This window comes from Ornithorhynchus anatinus, chromosome 14 (assembly GCF_004115215.2).
Source record: "Ornithorhynchus anatinus isolate Pmale09 chromosome 14, mOrnAna1.pri.v4, whole genome shotgun sequence".
Taxonomy (NCBI): domain Eukaryota; kingdom Metazoa; phylum Chordata; class Mammalia; order Monotremata; family Ornithorhynchidae; genus Ornithorhynchus; species Ornithorhynchus anatinus.
The window spans coordinates 18,742,782-18,767,771 of NC_041741.1; the positions used below are offsets into that span (position 1 = coordinate 18,742,782).

General features: G+C 50.2%; 1 protein-coding gene across 1 annotated transcript; it reads left to right on the forward strand.

Moving 5' to 3' along the window:
* RAB21 (RAB21, member RAS oncogene family) lies at positions 1-22,620 on the forward strand. Its single transcript, XM_029078704.2, has 7 exons — positions 1-339; positions 14,248-14,307; positions 14,820-14,927; positions 17,262-17,325; positions 18,884-18,938; positions 20,035-20,123; positions 21,066-22,620. The coding sequence occupies exons 1-7, from the start codon at positions 148-150 to the stop codon at positions 21,203-21,205; spliced, it is 708 nt and encodes a 235-aa protein (XP_028934537.1). The 5' UTR covers positions 1-147; the 3' UTR covers positions 21,206-22,620.
* The last annotated feature ends 2,370 nt before the right edge of the window (positions 22,621-24,990 follow it).

Genomic DNA, 24,990 nt, shown 5'->3' on the forward strand with positions numbered 1-24,990 from the left:
CCCTCCCTCCCTCCCTCCTTCCCTTCCTTGCCGTCTCCTCCCCCAGGGCAGGGCCGCTCCCTTCTCCGCACGGGCCTCCGGCTCCTTCCTTCCTTCGGTCCGGCGGGGCCTCTGATGTTCCTGGGCGGCTGAGGCGGCGGCGTCGGGATGGCGGCGGCCCCGGCGGCCTCGGCGGCGGGCGGAGGAGGAGGCGGCGGCGGCGGCGGCGGCGGCGGCGGCGGCGGCCGGGCCTACTCGTTCAAGGTGGTGCTGCTCGGGGAGGGCTGCGTGGGCAAGACCTCGCTCGTCCTGCGCTACTGCGAGAACAAGTTCAACGACAAGCACATCACCACCCTGCAGGTGCGGGGGACCCACCCCACCCGGGACTCAGTTTACCGCGGGGGGCTCCCCGAGTCACCCCCCACCCCCGGGGGAGTCGCCGCCCCTTCCCTCCGTCGTGTCGACCGAGCGCCGACTCTGTGCCGAGCGCTGGGACGGGCCCGGTGACGAGTCACGGGGCGTGGGTTCCCATCCCGGCCCCGCCGCCGCTCTGCGGCCTGACCTTGGGCTTTGGGTTTTCGGTTCCCTCATCTGGAAGACGGCTGGCTTGGAGCCTTCCCGGGCGCTGAGCACAGGGCCGGGCACCCGACGATACCCGGGGCCACGGCCCTGCGTGCCAAGCCCCGTGCTGAGCGCCGGGGGGAGGTACGAGGGAATCGGGCCGCACCACGTGGGGCTGCCGGGCCTCGCCCCCATTTTACGGATGATAATGTCGGTACTTGCTAAGCTCTTACTATGTGCGGAGCGCTCTTCTAAGCGCCGGGGGAGCTACGGGGTCATCACGTTGTCCCACGGGAGGCTCCCAGGCTTCGCCCCCATTTTACAGTAATCATGTTGGTACTAGTTAAGCGCTTACTATGCGCGGAGCGCTGTTCTAGGCGCTGGGGGCAGATACGGGGTCAGCACGTCGTCCCAAGTGAGGCTCCCGGTCTTCATCCCCATTTTACAGATGATAATATTGGTATTTGTTAAGCTCTTACTAGGTGCGGAGCGCTGTTCTAAGTGCTGGAGAAGATACAGGGTCATCAGGTCGGCCCTGTGAGGTTCACAGTCTTCATCCCCATTTTCCAGATGAGGGAACTGAGGCCCGGAGGAGTCAAGTGACTTGCCCACAGTCACACAGCTGACAAGTGGAGGAGCCGGGATTCGATCCCACGACCTGTGACTCCCCAGCCCGGGCTCTTTCCACTGAGCCGCGCTGCTCCTCTAAGGTCACTGAGGCCCGGAGAAGGGAAGCGACTCGCCCAAAGTCCCCCAGCTGACATAGCTCGTAGTCGGCACTTAAATGCCGTACCTGTTATTACCCTTATTATTTTCACCTGGTTTCCACGCAGCCTTCCCTGTCGAATTACATGGCATTACATTTAGTGATAACAATTTCAGCGATGCTATTTAAGCGCCTGCTGTGTGCCAGAGACTGTTCCAAGCGCTGGGGTGGATACAAGATGAGGTGGTCCCACGTGGGGCTCACAGTCTCCATCCCCATTTTCCAGATGAGGGAACCGAGGCCCAGGGAAGCGACTTGTCCAAGGTCACACGGCAGGCAAGCGGTGGAGCTGGGATTAGAACCCACGACCTCTGACCCTCAAGCCCGGGCTCTTGCCCCTAGGCCACGCCGCTTCCCGTCGTTCTTAGGAGGCCGCGCCGCCCAGGAGTTGGCTCCCGATCGATCAGGGGCGACCCGGACCTTTTGAGGGTCTACCCCCGGCCCCTCTTGCCCTCAAAAACCAGACGGACTCCAGAACGGAGTCCGTTTGAGGTCACTGGGTCGAGCTCCACACTGGCAAAATTGGCCCCAGATGGGAAAAATGGTACCGGTGGCATTTCCGTGTTGTGTGCAGACCGGGGTGGGCGGTATTCTTAGGGTGTCCCTAGGAAAAACTTTTTTTTAAAATTTTTGTTTTTACATAATCAGGTGAGTCGTAGGGTGTGACTGGTGCTGTCAGGCAAATCCTCTCCTGAGAAACGCAGAGCAGGGCCAAGATCGACCGCCGTCAGCGCGGGAGGGGCAGTCGATTATTGGAAACTGACAGGTGGAGGGTCGGAAATTGCCGCAAAAATCCCGCACGCGTCGAGGAATGGAAAGAGTTGGTGCTGAGAGCTTTAGGGGGAGTGGTAGGTCCCGGGAGGGAGGGGGGCAGCTTATTTGTACGCGGGAATAGAAAAAGACAAAGATCAGAACATGTTTAAGATGTATTGAGCACTTACTCTGGGGAGAGCGCTGAACCGAGCGCTTGGGAGAATATAATATAACCCGAGCGGTAGGCACGTTTCCTCTTTACAGCGAGTTTCCGGTCTAGAGGGGGAAATCCCTCAGACAACTTAACGTCTTGGTCATTGAATTCCAGTCCCATTACAAGATGAAACGTTTCTCTGACTCACTAGTGCAGCGAACTAAATTTTATTAAGCAACTGAAAATGCCCTTTATTCCAAGCGGTGGAATAAATAGCCTTCGAAAACATGTTTTGAAGGTGAAAGTCCGGCTTTCACTTCAAACAGGGGACTTGGTACGGAAGGAGAACCGAGGTAGAGAGGTGAAGCCGGGTAAGGGGCAGGCGTCACCAGCTTCCAGAATCGCACTGAAGAAATAACCCGGAAAAATGCATTTCTGCATCCCGCTGCCGGAATCTACATGGCTGTAAAGACTCCTGGAGGGAAAGCGAGGAGAGGGCCAGAAATCAGTTTTGGTTTCCAAGTGGAACGGGTATGATTCGGATGCGCGTCGAAGGAGAGGAGACTGTGTCTCTGGTGTCCGGTCCGAGCCCGAGAGCCACGATCTAAGAATTCTGCTTGTGACTCTGCCGATGGCTCTGTCTCGGGCTCTGTCTCGGGTCACCGGCCGGTTTCCTTGTCTTTAGAGTCAAATCCGCGGGTCTTCCCGGGGTTGTGGTGTTCGTTTAAGAAGCGTGGAATCCCTTGGAAACGTTAGTCTGACCGATCTGATCGCCACATCTTTACAGAGTCGATGGTCTCGATGATTTAATGTCACCGAAGAAGGAACTGAGGAATTTGAGTGGTTTTTAGAAGGAGCTTGTTGGCCGTAGTGATTGAGTCCGACCCGCTGGTTTTATTCCTGACCGCCTCCGTGTGGGGTTTGTTTGGGTTTTTTCAAAACAGCGTTAACCGCGAACGGGCCAGACACGGCATGAACCGCGGGGGTAGGTGGAAGATAACGAGGTTAGACCCGATCCACGTCCCGCCCCCTTAATCCCCGTTTTACAGATGAGGTGACCGAGGCACAGGGAAGCGACTTGCCCGGAGTCGCCGGGAAGGCGTGTGGTGGAGCTGGGATTAGAACCCGGGTCCCCCGACTCCCAGGCCCGTACGTTTTCCCGCTGGGCCTTGCCGCCTCTCGGTGAGTGTTCGCTGAGACACGGGTGTGCGGAGCGCGGTACTGGGTGCTCGGGTGCCTAGGGTAAACAGTAAAAGACCCCGTTCCCTGCCAAGGAACGGACATCTAATGAAAAGAAACGAGCAGAGAACAAACATCAAATAGGGACAACGGTGAAATACCTATTCTACGTTGTGAAATTTGTGCAAAATAAATCTGTTTTGATTTCTTTTGGCATTGCCTACAGATGATAAATTCTGGGTAAACATTCTTTCCTCTTAAAGCAGCTGAACGCGCAAACCTTTTGCCCCGTGATGTTCTGGGTGAAAGATTTCAATGAGAGCCTAAGCACTGCTGACTGATTTCCTAGGCCAACTGCAGGTGCTTCCTCCACCCCCTGGGACTGAGGGGGTTGGAGGGGGAGGGGGTAGACATTGCTGTAAAGACTCCTGGAGGGAAAGCGAGGAGAGGGCCAGAAACCAACGAGCGCTTACTGTGTGCAGAGTACTGTACCGAGCGCCCGGGAGACTACAGTATAATAGTTGGTAGCCGTGGTCCCAGAAGGAGATTCTCCTCCCCGCCTTGCCTGTCAGGAGGGCTGGACCGTGGACTCCCCGAGGGCCGGGTCCGTGTCTGTCAACTCTACCGTACAGTGCCCTGCACACAGTGAGTGCTCAGTAGATACCTCTGATTTCATGCAGCGCCATTCCAGGATGGGGAGTCTGAGCTTCCCGCACCTCACTTCTTGGTGGGTGGTTCTTGGCCCCAGTGACCCGGGATCGGTGCCTAGGACTCAAATCTCACTTCTCAAGGCCTTTCCACTGGACCATTCAATCGTATTTGTTGAGCACTTACTGTGTGCAGAGCACTGTACTACAATAATGAACACATTCCCCGCCCACAACGAGCTCACAGTCTAGGGGCGGGGAGACAGACATTACTATAAAAAAAATGACAGATATGTACCTAAGTGCTGTGGGGCTAGGAAGGGGGAAGAAGAGAGGGGGCAAGTTGGGGTGACGCAGAAGGGAGTGGGCGAAGAGGAGAGCGGGGGCTTAGGGAAGGCCTCCCGGAGGAGATGGGCCTTCGGTAAAGCTTTGAAGACAGGGGAGAGTAACCGTCTGTGGGATTTGAGGCGGGAGGGATTTTCAGGCCAGAGGCAGGATGTGGGCGAGGGATTGGCAGCGAGATAGGTGAGATGGAGGCACAGTGAGAAGATTGGCATTAGAGGAGCGAAATATGCGGGCTGGGTTGTAGTAGGAGAGTAGCGAGGTGAGGTAGGAGGGGCCGAGGTGACGGAGCGCTTTAAAGCCAATGGTGAGGAAGTTTCGTCTGATGTGGAGGTGGGTGGACAACCACTAGAGTCTTTTGAGGAGGGGAGGGTGACGTGTCCTGAAGGGCTTTGTAGAAGAATAATCCGGGAAGTAGGGACTGGAACGGGGAGGAACAGGAGGCTGGGAGGTCAGTAAGGAGGCCGATGCGGTGATCCAGGCGGGATAAATTGAGCGATTGATTGTGTTAACGTGGTGGAAATTTAGGTGGAGAGGAAAGAGTGGATATTAGCAGTGTGGTGAAGGTGGGGCTGACGGGATTTAGCGATGGATTGAATATGTGGGTTGAATGAGAGAGAGGAGTCACGAAGGACACCGAGGTTCCGGGCTTGTGAGAGAGGAAGGATAGTGGTGCCGTCTACGGTGATGGGAAAACCAGGGGCAGGACGGGGTTTGGGTGGGAAGGTAAGGTGTTCTGTTTTGGACGCGTTTAGCTCGAGTTGACGGGAGGACATCCGAGAAGAGATGGCTTGAAGGCAAGAGGAAACGCGAGACCGCAGAGAGGGAGAGAGATTAGGGCGGGAGATGTAGATTTGGGTATCATCCGCCTGGAGATAGATAGTACTTGAAGCCATGGGGACGAATGAATTCTCCAAGGGAGTGGGTGTGGACGAAGAAAAGAAGGGGACCCAGAACCGAGCCTTGAGGAGCTCCCACAGTTTGGGGGTGGGAGGAAGAGGAGGAGGCCGCGAAGTAGAAAACTTCAGACGAGGGAAGGGGCCGAGCAGCGGCTCGTGAACGGGAGAGTTAAGTGCAAGGTACAGATAAGAAGTTGGCTTGGGATTTCTAGAATTGACCGAACCTTGTCTCATTTTGAAAACCTTTCACCCTTGACTGCAACTTCCAAGTAGGCAAACAGGGACTGATGAAAGTCTAGAAATAATGGGTGAGTTTTAGGGGAGTTGGGTGATCTTATCCGATTTGGAAACAACTCACGAAAGGAAGCCCGCTCGAATCCTCAGGTATGGTTAGAGGTTGTTAAGGCGTTCAATAGGTTTCCCTAATATTTATTTATAAACCAGATTGGCAAGGAGATTTTGATGGGACTGCAAATCGCCGTTAATTCTCCGGCGAGGCCTCCTCAGGTCACCGGAAAGTGGGAAACCGTTGGCTTGGTATGACAAGTCCTCAGAATCAATCCTAAAGGGTGACGTTTTGTATCTGAATCAGAGCCAAAAGCGTAGGTTCTGCCCCGGCTGTTTTTTTAGGAAGGACACAAAGCTGGACAAGGACGATCGAGACGATCAGGGGGACACAGCCGCTCCCTCGGGAGCGTGATGGAAAAGATTCAGCCTTTTCAGTATGCGGAGATAAAGGCCGAGCGGGGATCTGATCGACTCGTGAAGAGAGAGGATAGTAAGGGGTGAATCGTTCTTCAGATTGAACGTACAGCTTACGGTCCAGCTGCAGAGATAATTGTTCAAATGAATTACCTGCAGGGGAAACAGTAACGTATAGAGAGGTATGTACATGAGTGGGGTGAACACCTAAAGGATTGGCTCAGTGGGAGGGGTGGACGTAATCTGGGCGAGATGATGGTCAGGAAGGCTTCCTGGAGAAGGCAGACACAACTGTGTTTCTTCTGGAGACCAGGTGAAGGATTACAGTTGAAGCTGTAATCCTGAATTTCAGTTATGCTTTTTATGGCATGTGTCTGGGCAACCACTGGAGATTTTTGAGCAGGGAGATAGATATGTGTTCAGGAAGGGGTTAGAGTCATTACGTGAAAGATCCACGTGGGGTATTAGGGATATTAGGCCTGTGGAGTTTAATCCTTCATGGGGCCACCACTCATGAATCCCCTAGAGGTAAAATTTGGAGACGGTGCAGGAAAACTGCGGGAGCTTTCTCAGAGGGCAAACATCCCACTTCCTTCAAGTCTCTGTTGCCGGGCTGAGACGGGACTGGGCTGGATGGACCGTTGGCCTTGATTTGGTACGGGACCGTCGATGAATCAGCGGAGTTTATTGAGTGCTAACTGTGTGCAGAGCACTGTACCAAGCACTTGGGGGAAGTACAGCACAAGAAAGTGGGTAGACAGGTTCTCTGCCCACAAGAAACTTACAGTCCAGAGGGGACTACTCAGTATTTAAAGCTATCAGTAGTATTTATTGAGCGCTTACTTTGCGTAGAGCTCCGTACTGAGCACCTGGGGGAAAGTACAGGACAACAAAGTCAGTAGATGGAACTCCTGCCCACAAAGAGCTTAGAGCCCGGTGTGATAGTGTTCTTCCAACAGTGGTATTTATTGAGCGCTCCGAGCCCTGTACTAAGCACTTGGGAGAGTACAATGCTACGGCATTGGGAGACACGTTCCCTGTGCACAGCCTAGAGGGGGTCTCAGTGTTTTTCCGTGGTTCGACAGTGAAATCTTCGTTAGTAATATGAAGTCTGTATTCAGTTTAAGCATGTAGATGACAACTGTGTTGCTTCTGGAGATCGTTGGCTCATCCATTTGAAGCGCTAATCCTGAATTTCTGTTAGGCTTTTTATTTTATTTTTCGCTCCCCCGGCCTCACCCGGACAAAGATTTCAATTGAAAGCCTACGATTTCAAAGAACTGAATTGTGATACCGAGTAAGTGGCAAGAAGCCGTGTAACACTCGGTACCAATAGGATTTGTTTTTAAGTCTTTCTAAAGGGTCAGCTCTGCCCTTCACGTTTTCTCTGTGCTGCGGCTTGAAGGTTTCAAGGGAATTAGGGAAAGCTTAAGCTGCAGGAGCTTGTTTGGATACATCGCGGCAGTGTCCAGAGGATGGGCTGGCCGCACGTGGCATTGACGCCTGAACGCCACGTGCAAAGAGGGGTGGAGCGAGAAGGCAACCCCTTGTTCTAGGGGAAGGAGGTGGAGAGAGAGAGAGAGAGAGAGAGAGAGAGTCAGGGGAATGAAGCCAGGTGGAAATAAAGGCCCGATTCTATGTCCCCTCAAAAGAGCTTTCAGGGAATCCAATGATTGTCCCAATTTTGAGTAACCTAAGCCCCATCTCTTTCTGTGGGATGGGGGTGGAGGGGGGTTTTGGGCTGCAGGAGTTGTCCTCTCATATGTTCCAAACTGAGATCTGGTTACCCAAATATCAGATACGGTAGACTAGTATGTGCTGACCCCTTGTCGAGCCCTGAGCTATGTGCCGAGGTACGGAGTCAGCAGTTTGACACAACCACAGTGTCCCAGCCCTTCCCTTCCTCTCTAACCTCGCTGGTTTCGTACAGCAGCCCAGCCTGCTCACTCCCCTCCTCTCTAACCCACCTACTCTCTGTACGTCGACTTCATCTATCCCGTCACCGACCTCTTGCCCACATCCTCCTGGAAGCCCCACCCTCTTCACATCGTGCAGGCCACCGCTCTCCCCGCCCTCCTTCGAAACCCTCCTACAATCACATCTCCGAGAGGCCTTCCCAGATTAAGCCCTTTATTTCCCCATCCGCCCTCTCCTCTGCATCCACTTTGATAGCCCGGCCCCACGGTACTTATGCAATATTCTTAGAGTCTGGTGTCTCCCCTATCCTTAATCTCTTTTAATGTCCGTCCCCCACCACCCTACCTCCCCGCCCCCCCCCCCGTAAGCTTCTTGTGGGCGGGGATCCCATCTACCACTGTGTTGTGCCTTCCCCAGCAGTCGGTACAGTGTCCTGCACGCAGTAAGTAAAACAGCCCTCGGACGGGGCGATCCACAGGTTCCTCGCGGCTCCAGATGAAGCAGTCGTTGATTATAAATAGCTGCGGTTGACTCACTATTTAACGATGAGCTCTCACGATGTGCCAGCCGGCGAACCGGAGCAGGTACAAGATTACCGGTTGGGTCGCGGGCGCCGTTTGATAAGGGGGCCCAGAGCTTAAAGAAGGGAGCGGGCGTCTCCCCATTCTAGGAAACTGAGGAACAGAGAAGTGAAGTGACTGGCCCAAGAGGCAGGTGACAGAACTGGGATTGAAACCTAGGACTTCTGGTTTCCAGGGCCACACTCTTGGGCACGAGGCCGTGCCGCTCGTCGGCTGCAGGGAGGCAGGCTTCCCGCTTCTGGCGCCGGCGGAAGAGGTCAAGGTCGGTGTTGCCCTGGTGGATCTTCACTTCCAGGAGTGAGGGATCCTTACTGAGCTGCTGTCAAGAGCGGGGCACTGTAATAACTGCTTGGGAAGTTCATCAGAAATACACCTTCTCTGCCCCCAAGGAGCGAACAGTCTAATGGGACTCAAACTTGAGGCTCAGCCACGTATGGCGATTTCAGTTATTTTGATGGAGCACCTCAGAGCCGATCAAGATGGCACTAGTTTTTTCAGTAGTAACAGGAGAATTTAGGCATCGCCGAACTCTGCAAATAGATTCGGGCACCTAACCAAATGTAGTCTGGTCTCCAAGTTTGCCCTTCTCCTCTCCTATTTCATTTCCTTCGGGAAGTGTGAAATTAAGGCACAGTAGTTGGATTTCACCGTGCTTTTTTTCTGGGGTTTAGAGTTGCAGTTCCGATTTGGACCTCTGTTTGTCTTTGGTTTTATGGGATCTACCGATCGCGTTATTCTGTACTCTCCCCCAACGCTTAATATGACGCGCTGCACGCACTAAACGCTCAACGAATACCATTCGTTTGCTAAAACGCCCTTGAGCGTCTCGTGCGTGACTGAACGCTGCGGTCACAGAATCGGTCGTAGTTATTGAACGCTCGCTATGTTTAGAGCATTGTGCTGAGGGCTGGGGAGAGAACAATACAACAGTGTAAGAGAGTTGGTGGGCACGTTCCCTGCCCACCACGAGCTTACAGTCTAGCGGGGATGTGAACCTGTGATCCTGTCAGTCTCCGGATTTCAAGCTCGAGCTGTATTTAAAGTCCAATTTCTCCCTATATGATCTCTTAAAATTGCCAAACCGCGTTTGAATCTATTCAGATATTAAGCTGTTTTTATAAGCATCGGCGGAGGGTGGGACACAGCAGCCTTTTGATCGTTTCTCAGGGGCAGCATTCCCATCCGAAAATCATCCTCCAGATCGTCAGCCCCTTGTGGGCAGGGAACTCGTCCCCCGACTCGAAGTGAACTCTCCCAAGCTCTGCACAGAGTAAGTGCTCAGTAAATAGGATCGGTTGGGAGCTCGCTGGGTAGAAGCCAACGAATAGAGGTTTGGGGAACCGTCGGAGGTGTTGCAAGAGTGGAGGAATGTGTTCTCCGTGGCATTTTCGGATGATGAGCCGGGCAGTAGAATGCAGGCTGGCCTGGGGAGGGAGAAAGTATGGAGCAGGTAAGCAGGCTGGTGTAGTTATCCTCCCTAGTTAAGGCGATGACCGAAACGAGGAGAGGAGAAGGCGTTAATCGGGAAAGTATCTTGGAGGAGACTGGGAGGGGCGAGAAGCAGCTGGGAAAGAGCGTGGGCCGGGGAGTCGGAGGACCTGGTTTCTAATCCCAACTCTGCCCTTTCCCTGCTGTGATCTTGGGCAGATCACTCTCTCCGCCTCAGTTTCTTCATCTGCAAAATGGAGATTCAGTACCTGTTTTCCCTCCTCCTTTGACTGTGAGCCCCATGTGATACAGGGTCTGTGTCTGACCTGATCATCTCATATCTGCCCTGGCACGACAGTATAGTGCCCGACACACGGTAAGCGCCCAACGGGTATTACGAATCGTCGTTGCTGTTGTGGTGATGATGACGTGAAACGAGAGAGGAATTGAGACCGTCGCCACAAACTGCCGGGACGGGGGGGGATGGTGGTGGTGGAGTTGACTGATGGAGAAGCAGGGAGAAGGGGATGCTCTTGAGTTTAAGGTGCTGGTGGGTTATCCGTCTGGAGATATCGGGGAGACAGGAGGAGCGACGCTACTGTGAGGCAGATGAGGGGTCACCCCCGTGGAGGTGGTGGCTGAAGCCGTGTCAGAGGATGCGCTCCCCGAACGGACGGAGCCAGACGACCCCCAGAATAAAGCCTTTGAGGAGGAAGAAAAGCCAACGAGGGAGACGAGAAGGACCTGTGATGGTGGGAAGGAGAACCACCGGGAGAATGTCCCGTAGGGGAAGCCACGGCATTGAGGAATCGGGGCCGGGAGGAATCTTTTATTTGCCTGTAAGTCTCGGTTACGGCGGACCTGGTTCTGGAATGGAACCTAATGAAGCTCTATGGGTAGTCTCCCGGAGACAGCATCTATAAAAGTCTTTCTAGCATCCCCACCTGAAGAGCACCTTTACTAAGTACACTGTGGGCAAAGATTAGCTCTCTGGCTTGCCCCCTTTAACCCACAGGGTCCCAGACTCTGCCCCCGGTAGCAGTCATAATGTTTCCGCGCCACTGAGAGTGTCGTCGATGAAGGAAACCGGAAGGCCTAGCTAGTTGAGTTACGGACCTCCTGGCCTCTCTGTCCCGCCTTTCTTTGATTGAGCCACTCCTCTGAGACAAGGCGCAAAATCCTCTCCGTCGATCTACTCTCGTTGCGTACTTTTGCAAGTTGTGTAACTGTACCTTTGCAAGTTTCAGGTGTTCCCCATGATACAGCTGTGATGGGCTCCTCAAACGCGGATGTATCGTGAACAGCTGAATCGTAGGGTACGTTTTTTCCCCCAGACGTACATACAGTTTGTTAGGTTCCATTCCACAACCGGCCCCCCCCCCACGATGACCGGTCCCGGAGGTGAGTAAAAATGACCCCGTCCCCCTCAGTGTTCCCAGGGACTTCCCTGACCTCGTGCATCCCGGTCTTGTCCTCCCCCGCCCCAGATCCCTCTCTCCCAAACTCACTCAAGCGCCTGATGTTGTTTTTGTCATCGGCGTGGTGCCTGACACCCCCTTCGAACCCTGCAGCGTGACCCAGTGGTCACGACCCAGCAGGAAAGGGGCAGGAAAATGCTCCCGAGGGCCAGATCGCTGAATCCAGCCCTGCGTCCCCGCCTCAAATAATGAGGTGACCCTTCCGCATTTTGCTGTCGTCACTGGTGTTTAAGGGCTTATGATGCGCCGGGGTACAAGCTGATCGGATTGGACCCCGTCCGTGTCCCTCACGGGGCTCCACAGTCTTAATCCCCTTTTTACAGTTGAAGAAATGGAGGCACAGGGAAGGGAAGTGACTTGCCCACGGTCCCCCAGCAGACACGTGGCGGAGCTGGGATTAGAACCCGGGTCCCCCGGGCCCGGCTGCTGCTTATCGCCCCACCTTCTCAGACTGGCTCTGAGCTCCGTCCCCCAACCCCGGGCTCCACCGAGTGCCACTTGCATCCGTCCTGGCTTCCCAGCAACTCCACCTCCCTAAGGCGGAGACCGACGCCTCCTCCGTCGTCTGGTCCCTCCCCGCGTACACCGGGGCTCTCTGCCTCAGCTGGCAGCTCTGAGTTGTTCCGGCTCCGGGGACTGAGCACATCCTCAGTCTGCTAAAGATGGGCGGGAGCCGGGAGGGCTGGTGAGAGCCGCCATATCGGTATGTCTTCGTCGGCTTAGAAAGAAATACGGGCAGGAGGAGAGACGGGACAGGGCCGAGTTAGGAACCTGCCGGGGCGGGCAAACGCAGGGCAGGGACAGAACGGTGCCGGGGAGGTGGGAATCGATTTTTCCGGCAGCGATCGGATGAGGTCGCAGGAAGGGCTTACTGTTTCTTGGCCACGTCAGCTAATAGCGCGTGTCGTATCTCCAGATTCTAGGCACCTTAGTCATTTGGACGCAGAGGCACGCCTCTGTTGAGAAAAACATCTCTTTGAAATGTGACTGCATTCTGCCTACCTACTTGCTCTTGATCACCGTCAGTGTATCACTCTCTGTCTCCCTTGTTAGCCTGTAATCCCTCTGGGGACAAGGATCATTTCCCTTCCTATTTTTGTATTCTCCTGAAGTTCGTAGCACCTCGCACTAAATGAGCACTACGATAAAGGTGTAGAAGAAAGGATTTTCTTCCAGCCAGGTGCCAAAATTGTCATCGGTCCTTCCCACTCGCTGTTCCAGGGGACAGCACACCGAAGGGCGATGGAGCAATAGTAGTTAAATCCCATTAATGCTGTGATTCACTCATTTGGAGGCCTTTCCCGACTAAGCCCTCACTGCCTCTTCTCCAACTTCTTCTGCGTCACGATTCACCCCTCCCTCGGCCCCGCAGAACTAATGGACGGATTCACAGTGATGTTAATGTCTGTCTCCTCCTGCTTTGCGGACAGGGAACGGGTCTGCCAGCTCTGTTATATTGTACTCTCCCCACAGTAAGCACTCAATAAATGCGATTGATTTAATTCTTGTAGAATTTCGAAGATTAGATTCAGCGTTTGGGCCCGGGCTCACTTGTAGGCCTGGCTTAGAGCCAGATTTCTTTGTCGGTGCTGTATTCGCAACTTAAATTTTAAATGTGCTGAAAGAAGTCGTTTAAGCAGAAGGTCCTCATACATGAAATTCTGTCCTGATGAAAACGTATTTGAGTGGTGTTCTCTCTCGTGTTTTCGGTGGGTGGGAGGACGGGCTCTATCTTTACCGTTTTTCAATGAAAACACTAATTTTCCCCACGGCTTGTAGCTTGAGCTGGAATCTTATTCAGTCTTGGTATCCGACCTCTAGAATGTCCAAAAAACCCCCACTTGTTCTTAATCTAGTTTTAGAAGTCTCCAGAATAATAGTTTGTCCATCTGTGTCATTCATTCAGTCATATTTATTGAGTGCTTACTGTGTGCAGAGCACTGTAATAAGCTCTTGAGTCAGTTCAAGAAGGACAAAAAAGCCCCGATTCTAAATAGATAAGGCCGATAGTAGAGTATGACATAGAGTTGGGGTAAAATGTGGCCCAAAGGCTCAGTCCAGGCTGCCGAGTAATTTAAGTCGGTCTGGCCCAGATTCGACCGCTTCCATTTGCAGCCAACTGCAGATGCAGGTAATATCCGTCCCTTCCCCTCCCCGTGACCCCAGCGTTCTCTGACCCCAGGAAGTGCCCAGGTAGCCAGATTGCCCGGGTGGATGGCCCTCCACATACTTCAGAGGGGTCCCTACGTGGCCCTCCTGCCAAAATAGCTGCCCACCCCTTTAACGTAGGGTAGGGTGCCGGGTCCGGCCCCACGGAGACGACGGGATCCTCCTTCTGGTACCGACTTAGGGTATCATCTCGGCCAAGTCATCCAGCTGTCCGGAAAAACAAAGGGGTGAGAGTACCTCGTCCCCATCTTACCCCGTCTTAATATTCCTGGACGCAAGCGATGTAACTGATGCGAGAAGAGGTCGTTCTTAAGAAAGGCCTCGTGACGGTCCAAGGTATTCCACCTGGAGAGTCTGGAAAAACCCGTGAACTACACACGTATCTGAAGGCTAGGCTCTTAATGGGTCAACGGACCGTGTCTTGAATCGTCATATTCCCTCTGGCTTGGACTTTTGTCCAGAGAGCAGTTTCTTCCCATGTCTCTCGGAAGATCAGTGGTAGAGATGCAAAATGAAGCGTCTTGCTACTGCTTTTCCCTCCCTAGATGAGTACGGGTTTTTATCGTCGTCAGGTAATTTAGGACTGATCAGATGCCAGTTGAACACCCGGGGCCGGGGTTGACTATCACTGATGCTCATTGAGAGGATTGTCCTAGTTAACCTAATTGTAATATAACTTTTCTTTGTTCTAGGCATCTTTCTTAACAAAGAAGTTGAATATTGGTGGAAAAAGAGTAAATCTTGCAATATGGGTAGGTTACCTTTATTTGCTACGTTATTGAAAGTTCCTTGATCATTTAGCTTTTGCGTCTCGAGCGGTGTACCACGTTCCTTTCTGAAAAGATGTTAGTTTTCCCAAGATTTCAGTTTGATTAAAAAGGAAATGCTTTGAATCCACAGTCACGCTTAGCAGTTACGTTTGAAAAGTGGAAGTCTCAGTTACTGTACTCGTCCGCTCAACTGTATATATTTTCATTACCCTATTTATTTTGTTAATGAATTGTACATCGCCTTGATTCTATTTAGTTGCCATTGTTTTGACGAGATGTTCTTCCCCTCGACTCTATTTATTGCCATCGTTCTTGTCTGTCCATCTCCCCCGATTAGACTGTAAGCCCGTCAAACGGCAGGGACTGTCTCTATCTGTTGCCATCTTGTACATTCCAAGCGCTTAGTACAGTGCTCTGCACATAGTAAGCGCTCAATAAATACTATTGAATGAATGAATGAACTAACAGATTGTCTGTTGCCATTGCCAAATCAGGATACGGCGGGTCAAGAGAGATTCCATGCTCTGGGTCCTATTTACTACCGAGATTCCAATGGAGCTATTTTAGTTTATGACATAACAGATGAAGACTCTTTTCAGAAGGTATTGTATGATTTATAGATCTATCGTTGACTCGTTTTCAGGCTTTAGTTCCCCAATGTGGCAGGATGTAATTAAGGTGGCTTTATTTATGAAAAAAACCAATCTCAGCAACAAATGAAAGTGGAAAGCAGTCACTTAATGATCCGGCGATTGATGAAAAAATACTTGTAAAGATATTAGAGTTCTTTTTCAGAGTGAGACTGTGCTTGGCTGTGTAAATTGCTTTCCCTAGCGCTCAAGGCATGTGTTTGGCTATTGAGGACTAAATGGCGGTAAACGTCTTCGGTGATGATTTTGGTCCGAAACAGACCAGAGGGCGGAGAAGGGAAAGTTAATTGGCGGGGCCGTGAGAAGGAATGATCCTGGAACGTAGTGCCGCCTGGCTATGCCCGTCCTTTTCCTAAACCAGTGCTTCCGTGCACTCCTGGCCCAAATCCAGGCGGTTCCTGTGGAGGGACTGTCGGGGAAGGAGGGAGACGGGGAGGGTGTTTTCTCGAGCTTTTTCAGGGGGCGCAGGGAGGTCAATGGTAGAGAGCCGGGTTCGGCCGGACTCGGACGGCTAAACGGACTTCATTTTGGGGGCCGTGGCACCAGAGCTACAGACGTGAAAGTGAATTGGCCAAACGGAATTGGGGTCAGAACTCACTTCTGTGTGTGGCCCCGGGAGGCGGGGGTGTTTCACAACATCTGGAAGTCATCCTTTGGGCCCACAGGTCATTGATGATCCCGTGCCAGTGTTCCTAGAGTGACACCTGCGCCAATTTGGTTGCCAAACAAATCCTCCTAGCCGGGCAGGGGCAGAATCGGTGGTAAATCCTGGGATCTGCTGGCTCTCCTGGATTGGGTGTTTTCCCTTGCCCTTGGATTCAGAGCAAGGGAATGGATGGCATCGGGGGTCTTCTGGGGCCAGCTCTTCATATGTGCAGAAAGGGACTTCTCACGTTTAGCAGTGCTCCCCTTGAAAACAAGCTTATGTCCTTTTATAGGCCTACCCAGATGCGGACACCAAGGTCTAAGGGTCTGGGATATTAGATGAGCTTGATTTACCAGAGTTTGAAGCTGCTTCTTCAGTAGATTCCCTCTGCTACCCAATCTTTATCTCTGCTCACCCCCCACCCCCACTTCTTCTTCAAATGCCTCATTTGGTTTCTCTTGCCTAGTGGATATAGGAACGCTGATTTATTTTGTATTGCAAGGCACTCTGAGTTTCTTGGATACCGAAAATAGAGAAAAATGGGCCTTACGGGCGCTGTATATGAGACACGAAATATGAAATCCTGGAAGCCATATTGATTTCTCTTCGTTTCCCGAGCCACGTTTGTTTTCGAAGAGCTCCACGAGTCATCTCGTACTCTTCGAAGGTGATTTAATCTCCGCTCTTATGGGCTCTCCCTCATCATCGTAAAGGGGGCAGTCAATCATTTAGGTTTCCCCACTCCCAGTATGTTGGGGTTGGATGAGTGGGTGCTCAAAAGAGGCAGAGAGACGGGTAAAGAGCGTTTCATTTCCATGTTAAGCTCTCGACCCTTGTTTATACCTCCTTTGAAGCGTCGAGAACGAAGTTAGAAAGTTGTCGCTTTCATTATTGATTCCGCAGGTTTGTGTCCCCTTTTGGTTCTTACTTTTTAGCCCTTCTACTAAGGGCTAAAAGGGCAGAGTAGAACAGCTCTGAAGGTCAGCACGTAACCATTTATCATATGAAGAGTGCGTTGGCCACGGGAACAGACTCGCCGGAGCGAGTCTGCAGTGACCAGCGTTTTACCGTACGAATGCCTCTGGAAGAGGGGAGTGAGAGCTGTGTGGAAGCATGTTTTAGATGAGGATGGGCTTGGGGTGGGTGCGTTTTTCCAAAAACTACCAATACTGTTCGGATGACGATCGACGAAGTGGGGCTCAAATGAATGTGGAGACGTCTTGAAGGGATGGGAGAGAATATCGGGCCATCTTTGAGCCTATGAAACAGTTTCCCCTAAGTTAAGTGAAATACTCGCTGAACTTCTGTTATACTTTGAGCGTGCGAGGGCGGAGTCTCTCTAGTTTTACCGTCAAATTCTCTATTGGGAACATTCCGTGGAGTGGCTCGCTGGAAATGTAGCACGTCTGTGGCCGAACAGATGTCCAAGAAGATTGAAAGAAGTGTGGAACAGTGGTCTTCCTGAGCTAGGTGTGTCTCTTGCCTTTCCTTTCCTTTCCTGTCCGTTAGCTTCGCTGACTTACTCAAGCAGATTACTCTGTGCGACCAACAGCCTCCCTCTGAATTGCTCTTTCCTATCGTATAGCTGACTCGGATCTAAGATTTTACTCCACGCTAATACCTGATATTTATTCACACAGGTAAAAAACTGGGTCAAAGAGTTACGGAAAATGTTGGGAAACGAAATCTGTTTGTGTATAGTTGGTGAGCATTTTTTTTTTTTTTCTATGCGTTGAAATTCCGGAAATCACAGTCGTGTTAAAGTCGCTATTCTGATGGTTGAGGAGAGGTTCCACATCTCTTTCGGAATTTATATCAAGTACCGAGCATCTGTAGGTGCACTCCTACGAAAAATCATTCATTTAACAAAAAGCGGTGGGAGCATTTGCATAAAGAAAATTCGGAATGAGGTTTGATAAACCCCAACCTCACCTGAGGAAAGAAAAATTTTTTTTTTACTTAATGAAAGCACAAATACAAATTTTATCAAGTCTCTCTTTACAGTAATTTATGTTCGGCTTCAGAAGCCTGTCAAAATCTCAGTACCTTTGCTTTTAAAAGGCTATTTTCTGAGTAGGCTTTTGGTTTTTAGACCTCATTGCTCAAAAGACTTTTTAGAGTAGTCTCCACTCTAGTGTCATGGTGATAACCGCAAGTGTATTCATGTCATCCCCATCTAATGTGTATTTCTCAGGTTTAATGACCCTATCTTGAAGAAATTGTTTTTTTAGTTGCAAAGGTGTGTGCTGAGCACCTAAAAGGTCTTGCCCACAGTATTTAGAGCTTGGAAAAACCCAAGACATGGTCCCTGCTTACACTTGGCTGTGATTAGTGCATATTTAAATAGCTCAGTTCTTATCTCGGCCATTCTTATTCCCCAAAACTATGTACGGAAACCCGAAACGTTTTGAATCTATAAAAAGGCATCTAGGTATATGATGTAATTCTGAATTTGACTGAAAGGGACCCCTTTATGAATAATAGAGGTGCCAAAGTAACCCAGAATGGCCACTGGAGGTAAGGAGATAGTTGTCAGGTTTTTCCTGCCTGTCACCTGAGGAGCTTTAATATGGTCTCTCTGGGATCCGGGAAGGTGACGGTGAGGACTGACTTGGTTTGTATGTGGCGTTTTTTTGCTACGGCCAGTTAAAAAGAAAAATGCTTAACCAGTCATAGATGTATTGGTACCCGTTTGATACCGAAGTGAAATTAACCCTGCGTTTCTATCGCCTTTTGGGTTTGAGGAAAGCCGTGTTGGGAGGAAATTGGAAATTAAGGATTCCCGGTCGGTTGGATTATGGCAACTTGTATGTAGTGTAATAATATGGGTGGCGATTGGAGAGGCTACAGAGAAACTGTGATAATAGGTTTAAGACCCACTACGGGACTGTAGCCCCTTAACTAAACAGAGTGAGAACAAGGCAGCTTCTGATAACACTGAAAATATTGACCGTTGACTTCCACCACCGCTCTGCATGAGCCCATGTATGAGGAAACAGCCACAACATCGTGAGCCAGAATAGTTCTATTTTGATGGAAAAAAGAGTCCTAAACTCTTATTGCAAGTGAAAATGAGCCTCGTGTGAGTTAACTTTAGAGTGCCGGTCTGCCCTGCGGAACCCTTTTAGTGAAGGGGACCGGAAAATCGGGGTAGGGACAAGAGTATTTTCGGGGAAGGGTACAGAGCGGGAGAACCTGTTTCTCAACTTGTGTGGCAAGATCTGAGTAATGCCAGAGATTAATGTTTAACTCTTTTCACCAGGTAATAAAATAGACTTGGAAAAAGAGAGACATGTTTCGGTTCAAGAAGCAGAAGCGTAAGTTGATCTCTTCCCGTGTCATCTCGAGGGGGGCCTTTCTTCTCCCCAGTATTTGTGAATTAACCTCAGTTAGGCAACAGCGGGTTTTACTCCAGGGATAGACTGGTTGTGAATGGAGGATGATATATATATATATGTGTGTGTGTGTGTGTATATATATATTTCAAACGTGTTACTCCACTTCTTACCAATAAAAATCATTCTAATTTGGCTTAATTAAAAGCATGCCATTCAGTCAGTTCCCCTATTCCGTGGAGAGTTACGTTCCTGAAAAACCCCATGTTCTAGAAAACTGGCATCATGCAGATGCACAGAACTCCAACTCCACTTGTGGATGGCATTGCAGCTGGCCAGGTGTGTGTACGGGAAAATGTTGCCTAATTCCCCAAAGTACTCTCCAGACTGAAATGAAAACATATCATAAGGGAACTGACCGGTAATTAGCACTTCCGCTGAAACCCTGGAAAGTAGAGAAACAGTGGAGATCTACTCTATCAGCGACACTCAAGTCTACGTACGAAGGCTAAGCCAGATTCTTACAGGCAAGTCGTACCGGCTTGGAGTTGGATCTTCGATCGAAGCCTTTCGGTTGGTAGCCCTGGCTAGCTTTCCGTGTAATGAAGTCATTAAAGTCAAGCTGAAGGCAGTTCCTCCGGAGTCTGCGGCGAGAGTCGGTGAGACCTAGAAAACGGCGTCGTCGAGAGCCGGGATAATTCAGCGGTCGAGATGGCAGGGCTCAGGGCTTCCTACTTGAAACCCCTTTGACCCAGGGCGGAGCTGGTTGGAATTTTTCGTTAGCTGGTATAGTGCAGTCTTGCAAATGCTGAGGAATTTGATATTTAGTGATCTGCTTTGTGTGTTCAAAATTGCATGCACAAGTGAAGAGTGGACGTCGGAAGAGAAATAACATCAGAAGTTTTGTGACAAAGAGAATTTGTTTTGTTGGCTCTGGTTAATCCTCTGATAGATCCTTCCAAGAGAAATGTCAGGGATGAAATATGACCAAACGAACGTGACTCGCTAGAACTGTGCTGTTTCTTTTGTTCAGAGTCTTAGTATCATCGTTTAAAGTCATCTTTTGTTTTTCCCATAGGTATGCAGAATCAGTGGGAGCAAAACATTATCATACTTCTGCCAAACACAATAAAGGAATTGAAGAACTCTTTCTTGACCTGTGTAAAAGTAGGTGTTGTGGATTCATTATGTCAGCTTTTAAGTTTTTATAATATAGACTTGTATTCTTATCCAAGAGGTAATAGCCGTCATCCTGGGCAGAATCCAGTAGAATTCTTAAAGCAGAATTAAATTTTTTCCTCTTCTTGCCTTGTTTTATTTTGCTGTCTCCCCCTTTTAGGCTGCGAGCCCGTTGTTGGGCAGGAATTGTCTCTATCCGTTGCCAAATTGTACATTTCAAGCACGTAGTCCAGTGCTCTGCACACAGTAAGCGCTCAATAAATACGACTGAATGGATGAACGGAATAGTCCTTTGTCCACACTTCATTCAGTCAACAATAATGCCATTGATATAACAAATGAAGTGATTTTTCTTATCCTAATTGGTTACTCTCATTTCCCTCGGGCAAAAGTACCCAATTCTACATTTAGATGCTCTACGGTGAAGGTTAGACGTCTCTTTGGAAAACAGCGTTCAGTACATGCAGGAGAAAACTCCTGCAGATGTCAGCTTTTTTTGGTTTTTGATTTTTTGGTGGGGGGGTGGGGTTGATGGACATTAAGTGCTTATTATGCCACGCACTGGGGTAGACCTCCGGTCAATCAGGTGGGACACGGTTCCCGTCCCCCTCTGGGGCTCACAGCCCAAGTAGGAGGGAGAACAGGAGTTCAATCCCCATTTTAACAGCTGAGGCGACCGAAATGACTCGCAGAGGGGCAGAGGCAGGATTAGAACCCAGGTCCTCCCACTCCCGGGCCCCGCCCTTGCCCCCAGGCGAGCCGACCTCTACGCTTTCGACTTGTAAATACCGAGTCCCTTCGGGATTTTCTTTTTGCCGTCGATGAACGTCGGCTTTATTCCAGGGACTCTGGAGATCTCTTCGGAAGTCAGTGGGGTCCCGACGTTTTCTGATTCTTCCTTTTCCCCCCCCCCCCTTTCCCTTCTTGAAGGAATGATAGAAACGGCCCAAGTGGATGAACGAGCGAAAGGCAACGGTTCCGGTCAGCCGGGCACGGCAAGGAGAGGGGTACAGATTATCGACGACGAACCACAAGTACAGAGCAGCAGAGGCTGCTGTTCGTCGGGGTAACCTCGGACGCTCGCAGACGGAGAAGAGCAGACAAAAATGAGAGAACTGTGGATGATTGCCCCCAACGTGAAGACTGCCGTATTCCACGTCACATTCTTTTACCAATGGAATTCTAGAATTAACAGTATTTTAAACCGTAATTACATTTGTAACACTGCAGAGACCTTAAGTGCTAAACTAGTGGAGTCTGTGACCGGAGAATTGGCGTTTTCTACACTGTTAACAGAGCGATTACCGATGGCCTTTTTACATTTTTTTGTTTTCTTTAATGAGGAATAATATTGCATGTAGAAAAGACCTCCTACTTAAAGGCTTCATATATATTCTTTTAAATCAGATCATTATTTAATAACTTATATACATTGTCGTCGGAATGGTATACATTTTTGAAGCCCTTTGTATTTTGTGGTAGATTGAATTGTATCACTTCTAAACTGCAGATGGATTTTTTTTTTTAATTAGCAGATCCCCGAAGTACTATTTTTGCAGGGTTTGCACAAGCCCGTACACGTCAACGACTTTGATAGACCCTATACTCATCCTGTATGCCGAGCTGGTAAAATATGTTGTAAATGACACATTAAATATTTTATCTGCTTTTACGAGTGCAGGCGCAGAGCTGTGTGCAGCAGTCCTGTCTGTAATCTGAACGTTGGTTGAAACTCTGCAAGCTTTTGAGCTAAAACCCCACGCGCGGGCTGTTCCTCCCCCCACCTTGAGTCTCAGTGGGGAAATTGTGTGACTTTTTTTTCCCTTTCTCTTTTTAAATTCCCATTTGAACTGCCTCTGTTCCGTGTGTGTTCCCTTTCCCGTCCTTTCCGTCGAAGAGCGGCGTTGGTCTCTGTGGAGAGGACACTGAGTGTGTCTGCTATTCCCTGCGGTTAAAACGGTTGCCCGGAAGTGTTTGATCGGTGGGATTTATCGCGAGTTCAGGATGCTCTGAGCACTTGGGAAAGAGCCTTAGCCGAGCCCTCGACTTTTCAAATCTGAAACCTCTTTAGCTTCCTCCCAACCTTTTCCGTGAGGCTCCGTGTGTGTGTGTGTGCGCGCGAGTAGAGAAAGTTGTTCCAAAATGCATCAAAACCAAGACCGTCTCCTAATCGGTGAATACGGCCCGGGGTTAGCCTTCCTTGGATGAGTGAGCTAGACCCCTCCCATTGCAAGCACTGACCAAGGGAAATCGTTTTAGCCTTATGAGTCGCTATTAGGGTAGGCATTGCAGCCAGAGCGGCGTGAATTAACACTGGAAAGAATTTATTAAAGCTCTATTCTTGCACACTTACATAGTGGGACTCGTTTATCGACTAAGCCTTTTGGGGAAAGTGGAGACTGCTCAGACGTGTTCATTTGAAAAGTCGCGAGCGACGGTGCTCACGGAAGGAATACACGATGTGGAAATTAAAAAAAAACCCCAACAACCGTGTCCTGATCTTTTTTTGAATAACTTCTCTTGGCGGGGTCGGGGGAGAAAAGGGAGATGTAAAAGGTCCTTATGAAGAGCAGGATTTTCCTATTCAGATCAGTAACCTGAAAAGAACAAACTACGGAACGGAGAGAATATGACGACTCGCTTTTGATCTGTGTAGATTAATTTAGCGGTTTCGAGAGAACGAAGTCGGAGGGAGTGACGACGGTGATATCCTAAAGCCCGTTGGAGCGTTATTTTTCGAGAAGTGGAGGGAACCAGTATTCATTGATTCATTCAGTCCTATTGAGTGCTTCCTGGGTGCGCAGCACCGTACTAAGCGCTCGGGAGAGGACAGTAGAACGGTCAACTAGTCAGAGTCATGCCTCGTGAACAGGAAAACCCACGGTTGACTTGCCTGGACTGTTCTGGATACGTTTGGGGCCGGAGGGGGAAATGATGCGAGAGCTAAGCGGCTAAACCACTTTCATATTTTCACCAAGAAAACTCTGTTGGATCCACTACCAGAACGATCGCGGACGGAAGGGGGGAGTTCTGGGAGAGACGTGTCTGTGGCGTCGCCGTGGGTCGGAAATGACGGCATAAGACAAGACTGGAAAATACCCATTAAATCGATTATATTGAAATTTTGTCATCTTAGGAGTGAAATGAACAAACAACTGTAGGTGATCAGGAGGGCCGCTCTTTGCTAAACTGCTTTAATGGACACGCGTCCTAGGGAGACTGTAATAAAGCAGAATTAGAAAGAGGCACAGCAGGCTGCAGTGTGGCGCGGCTCTTAAAAAAATCGCTCATTTTTAGATTCATTTCTCTATTTTCATAACGAAAGTGCCTACGTTTTGATTTTTAGGGAGGCCGTATTCAGTCTAGTAAATTAACTTCCCCGCACAGTGGGTAACAGTCACCGTGATGTACGGGTTGGGGGAGTAAATCGAATTTAACTGTATATTCGCCCAGATACCGTCTGGTATGAGGGCCCCAAAATGTGCCAAAGGTCACATCGGAAATAATCCTAGTTTATTTGGCTTTTTTCGTGTGTGTGGGAGACTAGGAGACGTTTGAAAAATTGCAGTAAAAGATGAACGAAAAGGAAAGCGTATGGGATAAATGAATTTGAGGGCGGTGAAGGCGTATTTAAAGAACTAAGGTAATGATAGAGTGCCTCGTTTTCCTCTCTACTTTCTGAAGCGGCAGAACCCCGATGGTGCAGAACGTTATGTAGGGAAGAAAACTCAAGAAATGGGATTACTGCACCATCATGTTTCATTTCTACCGGTTCTTGTCCTGAATTGCCCGCCGGCGGATCGAGATCCTTGATGTCGAGTACCTTTTGAGTGCAAAGCGCTGCGCTAAGCACTTGGGAGACCACATCAGAAGCAAGTCATAATAATGTTGGTATTTGTTAAGCGCTTACTATGTGCAGAGCACCGTTCTAAGCTCCCGGGTAGATACGGGGTCATCAGGTTGGCCCACGTGAGGCTCACGGTCTTCATCCCCGTTTTCCAGATGAGGGAACTGAGGCACCAAGACGTGAAGTGACTTGCCCACAGTCCCACGGCTGCCAAGCGGCAGAGCTGGGATTCGAACCCACGACCTCTGACTCCCAAGCCCGGGCTCTTTCCACCGAGCCACGCCGCTTCTCCCCTGCCCTGCCGGACCGTGCAGCCTAACGGGGAGGTAAGGCTAACGTTTCCCCAAAGAGGGCTAGATCGTTTCCAAAAAATAACACTCCTTTCCCTTCTACCTTACGCCGACGACTTAGCGTAAGTTTCAAGTGTAAGAGGGTCCTTTTGAAAATAAAAAGCTTCTCCAGAATAGAAGAACGTTTTCCGTTTTAGTATTGAAACGGCCGCCTCTCCTACAGCGAGCCCGTGGGTTCTTGTCGTAGAAAAGAATTGATTTTTATCCCAAATCTTAGTAGACTCCCTGAAATGTTAGTGAGAACCGCGCCGGCCTAAGGTGGTCACCTTCAAGTCCAGCCCCTGAATCGCGACATCAGTCGGCGGTACCTACCGTGCGCTTACCGTGTGCTTACTGTGCTTGGAGCAGCGTGGCTCGGTGGAAAAGAGGCTGGGCTTCGGAGTCAGAGGTCATGAGTTCGACTCCCGGCTCTGCCACTTGTCAGCTGTGTGACCGTGGGCGAGTCACTTCACTTCTCTGTGCCTCAGTTACCTCATCTGTAAAATGGGGATTAACTGTGAGCCTCACGGGGGACGACCCGATGACCCCGTATCCCCCCCAGCGCTTAGAACAGTGCTCTGCACATAGTAAGCGCTTAACAGATACCATTATTATTATGGGCTGTGGGGAAGGGCGGGGGCTCACGGTCTCAAGCCCCATTTTCCGGAGGAGGAAACTG

Excerpts from the sequence above, each read along its gene's own strand:
- RAB21 (XM_029078704.2), top strand. The coding sequence starts at position 148 with ATGGCGGCGGCCCCGGCGGCCTCGGCGGCGGGCGGAGGAGGAGGCGGC. Across the intron at positions 14,928-17,261 it reads ATGAAGACTCTTTTCAGAAG|GTAAAAAACTGGGTCAAAGA; the intron begins GTATTGTATGAT and ends TTATTCACACAG. Across the intron at positions 20,124-21,065 it reads CTTTCTTGACCTGTGTAAAA|GAATGATAGAAACGGCCCAA; the intron begins GTAGGTGTTGTG and ends CCCTTCTTGAAG.